Here is a 7,693-nt window from a genome sequence, read left to right on the forward strand (position 1 = left end):
CTGATTGGAACGTCCCTCAAATGTAAATTCACTGTGAACACACGCCACTAATTAATGTATGGCATACATTTACATAATCTTTCCTTTAAAAAAATTCCTCTTGTTGTCTTGTCTGTTTGAGAGGGAAGAAATTTCATCTGTGCTGTATGTTGTACATACTGCACATTTGACAATAAAGTTGTACTTGACGTGACTTGACTTTAAAATACATATCTACAGGCTGTGCTTGGCTTAGGACACGAAGTTGCAGTCCAATGGAGTCCATCTTTCGGAGCGTCCCCATACAACGTGAAACAGGAAGTGTCTCACGCAACAACATCCGGTGTGCCGTTCGCAATACTTTACAAAATAGAGCAGCTCTGTAACTGTAGAAACAGAAAAAAAATGTTACATGGCTCTTCAGGAGCTCGAATAGATGTTCTTGTGTGATGCTGAGTATTGCTGGTGTAAGTCTCGAGAAAAAAAAATAAAATCAAAAAATGAAAAACGTGTCTTTTCAGATAATTGACAGATTTAACCATGCAAAGTGTTTCAACAACCATAAGAATGCTGTTTACTGGGCAGGATTGGAAAAGATGGAATCCATCTTACAAACAGAATTACATTTAAGTTACCCGTTCAAATGACATTTTTTCACTATTGTGACATTTTTTCACTATTGTGGCCTGGATGGAGGTGAACCAGATATAACCTACAATATTCAACCACACATTGTTCAGTTTTATTTTCCCTCTTGAAAAGAGTCAATTTTTTTATACCGGTATCCCCAATTGAGTTGTACCGTTATGTTCAAAACCCGAAAAAACATTACTTCCTTAATATGGCCGACAGACGGCGATAATGCAACCAGGAAAAAAGAGAAACCACACGCATCCTGTTTTAGCCAGACAAAGATCTTATAAGGGCAGAGATTTTTACTAAATGTGGGAGGAAGTGTAGTATCACGTGACCATCGTTTCCCTAAAACATTTAGCAGTCCTGAATCTGGCTCTTACTTAAGCAGACTTGACAACATGGTCATGTTTTTAGCCATTAAGGAAATACCAACAAACAGTCTTTGAGATCCAAAGTCTAAGTAGCGTAATACCAGACTTTGAGGCGTAAAGTAGTTTTCGTCGAATCTTCTTTTTCGACGCAGCGTCTCTGAAGCACATACAGACCATTCGACCCATAGATCAACCCTTGTGTTGAAACAATGGCGGCTTTTAGTAAATATGTCACAGCCAAGAATTCCTCAATAGCAGGTGCCATTTTGCTGGTGTTATATGTGGTGAGAAACAGAAGACGAAAGCAAAAGCAGCACGGGTAAGTGGATCATGGTGTAACGCGAAAGTAATTTACGAAAACCTGAAGCGCGTTCTTCGATAGTTGGTCGTTGGTGACTTTGACAGGTGACCATCTAAGTGTGCTAAACTTCAAATTGCAGGACGGAAGGAACACAGATTTATATGTAGCTAGCGAAACTTCTCGTCAGCTCAAGTTGGCTAACCTTTTACTCTTCACTAGAGACTATCGAATGCTTTGTCAAATTGATATTGAGACTGGTCAACGCTAAAATGCATTCAGTTTGCTTATGCATGTAATCTCATGCCACTGAAAAGTGTAGTTTAATTAAACAAATCACCTCGAACACATCGTGATCAATGCCTATTTTCTATTTTTTTCCCCTTTTTTTCGATGCAAATGTCAGGCATTCTCAAGTTATCTCTGGTTAAAATATGCCAAAGGTCATTGTGCATTTTCAAATCACGGTTGGTTAATATTTGCATGTCATGTTGGCAAAGTCTAGCTCCATAGTGTGTTATCAGTTTCCCTAAATCATCAGATTAATTTTGCTTCGAAAATGTTATTAAGACAGTAATGTGGTAATTAACCGTATTTTGTATTAAAAACAAAAGGTACATCAACAGCATTTGAGTATTGAGCAAACAATGTAAAATGTTTTGTTAAAATGGGAAAAAAAATCACTTGGACTAATTTTTTTTCCATTTTCCTATGTTAGGTGTATTATATGTAGTGCTGTCAGCCAAGCGTTTTCAGCTTCACTTGTCAGCTTACTGTGTTTGCGTTTATGAAATACTGTAATTCTTACAGACTATGATGCGATGCCGTACTCACAACCACTTTTCCATCTCAATATATGCATTTATGCATATATGCTTATATTTATATCTCACTCTGTACTGTGTTACAGTCCATTTTTTAAATTGTTTAAAATGTTTTTTTCTTTTTGTGCATGGTAATGCTTGTTTTTTTTTCTACTTTCTCCTTTTCATGTATTTTGCTGCTGTAAATTTTGAATTACTCCATTGTGAGACAAATAACGTTTTTTCTTCTTCTTCTTTTTAATAAATAACAGCTCTTACAAGGGGATGTTAATGGCTATGTGCCAAAGGAAACAGTGGACAATATAGGATGATGGCACGACTGTCCGTGTTTTTATGTTTGATATATATATATATATATATATATATATATATATATATATGATGTGTTTGTCATTTTGTTTTATGTTAGCTGTTTTGTTACAGCTGCAGCTGTTGTGAAAGCGCACTAAAAAACAGGATTATTGTGTTGTTTTGTATTGTATTGTCAGACTAATTCTGTTCTTTTCTTGCAGCCCAAAACAAGGATCAGATTTGGTGCTCAACTTGGATGTAAGTGGATTTTTTTCAAATATTATAATAATATCACATCTCCGTGAGCCATCACTTTACTGTGTTTGCGTGTCCCAATAATCAGAGGAGCTAAATTGTCACCCATGGCAAACAAGTTCTAGGTGAGGGACCAGACAAAGCATGGCTCACAGAACCCTTATAATGAGTAATAACATAGGAACATGTTTTCCGGTGCCCGGACTCGGCTCACCGTGGCCGCCTTCTGGAGCTGGGCCTGGAGGTGGGGCTCGCTGGCGATTGCTTGCTGGCACAGCCCGAAACGGTAACGTGATTCCCTCTTCCCATGGGTTCACCACCAGTGGGAGAGGCCAATGGATCGAGTGCTCTGTGAGCTGGTCAGTGACAAAAGACAGGGATTTTGGCGGTCCAATTCCCGGCGACAGAAACTGGCTCTAGGGATGTGTAACGTCACCTCTCTGGCAGTGAAAGAGCACGAGCTCGGCTGCATGTCAGAGATGTTCTTTCTGACTAGATATAATCAGGCTCACCTCCACAAAAAGCTTGGACTCTGGTACCAGTCCTCTCGAGAAGGGTTGGACACTCATCCGCTCTATAGCATTGCCCACAGTGAGAGGTGTCGAGCAGGGAATGGGGTGCTGCTAACCTCGATTCGGGACGTTATGAGTCAGTGGTGAGAATATTTCGAAGACCTTTTAAATTCCACTGATACTCCTTCCATTGAGGAGCCCCAGCCTGGAGACTCTGAGGTGGGCTCTCCTATCTCTGTGTTTGAAATCACCAAGGTGGTTAAAGAGCTCCTCGGTGGCAAAGACTCGTGGGTGGTTGAGAACCGCTCAGAGTTCCAAAAGGCTCTGGATGTTGTGGGGCTGTCCTGGTTGACACGCCTCTACAACATCGCATGGCCATCAGGGACAGTGCCTCTATATTGGCAGACCAGGTTGGTGGTCCCCCTTTTTAGGGGCCCGTAGGGTGTGTTCCATTTATAGCGGAGTCACACTCCTCAGCCTACCTGGTAAGGTCTATTCAGGGGTGCTAGAGAGGAGTCCATTGGTTAAATATCAGAATCTGGAGGAGCCATGTGGTTTTCGTCCTGGCTGTGGAGTAGTGGACCAGGTCTACACCCTCCGCAGGGTCCTTGAGGGTGTATGAAAGCTCAATCAACGAGTCGACATGTGTTTAGTGGACTAGGTGAAGGTATTCATCTGTGTCCCTCAGGACATTCTCTTGAGGGTGCTTCGGGAGTGCGACGTAACTGATAAAGACATTTCGGTCCCTGTACCGCCAGAGTTTGGATTGCATTGCCAGCAGTAAATCGGATTTATTTCCTCTGAGGGTTGGACACCACAATGCTTGCTCTTTGTCATTTGTTTTGTTCATAATTTTTATGGACAGAATTTCTTGCCATAGCCGAGGCGTGGAGCAGGTCAGGTTTGGGAGCTTCAGAGTTGCATCTCTGCTTTTTGCAGATGATTTGGTACTCTTGGCTTCTTCAAGCTGTGATCTCCAACTCTCACTGGACCGGATCGCAACCGATTGTAAAGCGCTTGGGATGAAAATCCACCTCCAAATCTGAGGCCATGGTCCTCAGTCGGAAAAGTGTGGAACGCCCCCTTTCCACTTCTTGGATGAAATCCTGCCCCAAGTGGAGGACTTTAAGTATCTTGGGGTTTTGTTCACGAGTCAGGGCAGATGGAGTGGGAGAACGACAGACGAATCAGTGCGCCGTCTGCTGTGATGTGACTCTATATTCTGTCATGGTGAAGAAGGAGCTGAGCTAAAAAAAGCGCACTGCTCTCGATTTACTGCTCCCTCTACGTTCCTACCCTCACTTATGGTCATGTGCTGTGGGTCATGTCCAAAAAACAAGATCCCGGACACAAGCGACTAAAATGAGTTTCCTACGCAGGGTGTCCAGGCTCTCCCTGAGAGAAGGGTGAAGAGCTCGGCCACCCGGTAGGGACTCAGAGTTGAGCTGCTGCTCCTCCACGTTGAGAGGAGCCAGATGATGTGGCTGAATCTAATTAGGATGCCTCCTGGACGCCTCCCTGCTGGAGTGTTCCTGGGAGGTCTCACTGGCCATAGTACCCAGGACACACTACTAGAGAGAGTAGGTTTCCCAGCTTGCCTGGAAACGCTTTGGGATCCCTCCGGAAGAACTGATGGCTGAAGTTGCTGGGGAGAGTGAAATCTCAGCTTCCCTGTTTAAGCTGCTGACTTTGTGACCTAACCCCGGATAAGATGAAAATGATGGATGGGTTGATGGATGATCATATCAATTAAAATTATTCTATTTTTCTTAATTGCAATTTTATTTGTCATGTCTTTCACACAGAAGGATGGCAAGAAAGACCGTGCAGCAGTCGACAGAATTTTCTTTCTTCGAATTTTACGGATATTGCGGATCATGGTACCTCAGATTTTTTGCATGGAGGTAGGAATTCATTCTTATCTTGGCTTTTGTTTTTCTATAACATTGATTCTCAACCAGTGTGCCATGGTACATAAGTGCGCCTTCAGAGATTATCAGGTGTGCTGCAGAAAATGATCCAATTTGAATTATTTTGACAAGAAATGTACTATTGTTAATGTGTATTGGTCAACCGCATATAGTAACAGGCAAACAATGAAACGCTCTTCCACTAGATGACCAAAGGTACATAATTAACCTATTTATCCACGTAAAAAAAAATTACTAAGTGGTGTGCCATAATTTTTTTGATATGAATGTCATAATGCTGAATTTGAAAAAAAAAGACTGACATACATAGATTTGGAATAACAGGCTTTATTCATAAATCACATATTTACAAGTACCCTGTACAATATTAAAGACATTTAAAAACAAGGTCTTGAAATAAAGATAGCTTATTAGAACATGCAGTGCAAAAAAAAAATCTTGATTAAAAAAAAAATGCTTTAAAAGAAGTCAATCACAATCACAGGCATGGGAAAATAATTTGTTTTTTTAACCTGGACTTGAAAGCTTTCACACTTTGGGTTGACAACAAATTCCTTAATAAACCCTTTTATTGTTTAATGAATCTTTGGCCCAAATGGCTAACATTGTACTTGTTCAGGAACCAAGTGTTCCATCAATGACTCTCTTCAGTGTCTTTTGGTGGGTGCAAAGGATCCTTTCTCCCAGTGACAAAGGTCATCATGGTGACATGCTCCACTTTGTCAACTTCTTTCTCCTACATACCCTGCAAATGCACAAAGAATCAACAATGCGATTAGAGGCATATTTTCCCGTTCGCACACGAGCTGGGCACGTCACGTCTATGGATTTCACGACTGGTTAGAATGAAGAATGAATGAATGAAGACCAGCTGATATTTTTGAAGGAAAATATGTAAGCCTTTGGCAAAATCGTTGACTGTTGCTCACAGTTGTTCTTTCAACAGAACAATCACTGCAGCAGGTTAATTGAATATGAAAATATACAAGTTCAAAATTTGTATATTTTCATATCGTCGTGTCTGTGTGTGTGTGTGTGTGTGTGTGTGTGTGTGTGTGTGTGTGTGTGTGTGTGTGTGTGTGTGTGTGTCCTTAAAAGGGTTTTTACGTTGTATTGCATAAAAATCTCACTTTTATCTGATGATAAGGTAAATTTCTGTTTAGAAGGAGAAATACTTTGTTGCTTTGCACTTTGTGTATGCTAGAATATTAAGCTTGTTGTCACATTTTTTTTTTATCTTCAAAACAGTCAATCTGAGCTAGTTTTAAAATAAAATCCAATGGAAGAATTTTTTTTTCGGCATGACCTTTGACAAGAATAGGTTTATTTTCAGAAAAGTATTGTATCAAAATATAATATCCAAATATCATATCAAAGTCATCTTTATGGTATTGAATTGTATAGTTAAAAAAAACCCCGATACTTCGCTTTGTTTTGACTCATGAGGCCTTCTATTATATTGGTCAAAAAATGTTTTCGAACACACCTATTTACTGACATGTATAAAGGTAAAGATTTCCATAATATTTGCTGGTTTGTGTACATGTGTAAAACACATCATTGAACATCAAGTTGCACCACAAATGACAGATCTCTCAAAAATTGATAAGTTGGTTCCAAAAGTCAAGGTCACTGGCGCCATTTTGACTCAGCCTTAGTCGGTGAGCAAGGACGGAATGATAAAAAAGCACTATCATCAAGAGTGTTTTACAATCTGTGAGATTTCTTCTCTTGTCACTGTTTTCATGCTAGACTGGATACCTGATCCTTATCGCCGTGATGTTGGTGGCAAGGACCTACTGTGACGTATGGATGATCCAGAATGGAACCATGATCGAAAGGTCAGGCTGTTTTCACAGTTGTGATGGTGCTGTATTTTACATCATAAATACTTTATATCTGCCATTGGCTGGTAAGCAGTCCAGAGTGTGTCCCATCAATGGCCCAATGAGAGCTGGGATAGGTTCCAACCATCTTATCATTCGGAAGAAAATGAAGTGTCTATAAAAAGTGTCTAATTTTTTGAGGATTGTATCGTGTGTTTGTATCAATCCATCCATCCATCCATCCATCCATTTTCTGAACCGGTTTATCCTCTCACAAGGATCGCGAGGCGTGCTGGAGCTTATCCCAGCCATCTTCGGGCAGTAGGCGGTGGACACCCTGAACCGGTTGCCAGCCAATCACAGGGCACACATAAAACGAACAATCATCCTCACTCACAAGCACACCTAGGGACAATTTAGAGTGTTCAATCGCCTGCCATGCATGTTTTTGGAATATGGGAGGAAATCTGAGTACACACACAGGCATAGGGAGAAGATGCGAATTCCACACAGGAAGGCCGGAGCTGGAATTGAACCGGTTCAAATGGTTAATGCATTGGCCACATAGTGCAGAGATGAAGGGTTCGATTCCAGCTCCGGCTTTCCTATGTGGCGCTTGCATGTTCTCCCCGGGTCTGTGTGGGTTTTCTCCGGGTACTCCGGTTTCCTCCCACATTCCAAAAACATGCATGCGAGGTTAATGGAATGCTCTAAATCAGGGGTGTCAAAGTCAAATGGACGGAGGGCCAGATAAAAATTTTTGCTGCAAG

At 41.2% G+C, this 7,693-nt stretch overlaps 1 protein-coding gene across 4 annotated transcripts in view; it reads left to right on the forward strand.

The window, feature by feature from the left end:
- The first annotated feature begins 935 nt into the window (after positions 1–935).
- abcd3a (ATP-binding cassette, sub-family D (ALD), member 3a) overlaps positions 936–7,693 on the forward strand; it is a 30,164-nt gene continuing 23,406 nt past the window's right edge. For 2 of the 4 annotated variants that reach the window (XM_019871844.1, XM_019871845.1), the window contains exons 1-4: positions 936–1,296; positions 2,621–2,657; positions 4,972–5,070; positions 6,850–6,938. In XM_019871844.1, the coding sequence (XP_019727403.1) occupies positions 1,196–1,296; positions 2,621–2,657; positions 4,972–5,070; positions 6,850–6,938 (326 nt within the window). In that variant the 5' untranslated portion in view covers positions 936–1,195. Of the gene's footprint in view, positions 1,306–2,620; positions 2,658–4,971; positions 5,071–6,849; positions 6,939–7,693 lie in introns of all 4 variants that reach the window. The other 2 variants (XM_019871841.1, XM_019871843.1) reach the window with 2 other exon arrangements.

This window comes from Hippocampus comes, unplaced genomic scaffold, assembly GCF_001891065.2.
Source record: "Hippocampus comes isolate QL1 unplaced genomic scaffold, H_comes_QL1_v1.1 scaffold412, whole genome shotgun sequence".
Lineage (NCBI taxonomy): Eukaryota > Metazoa > Chordata > Actinopteri > Syngnathiformes > Syngnathidae > Hippocampus > Hippocampus comes.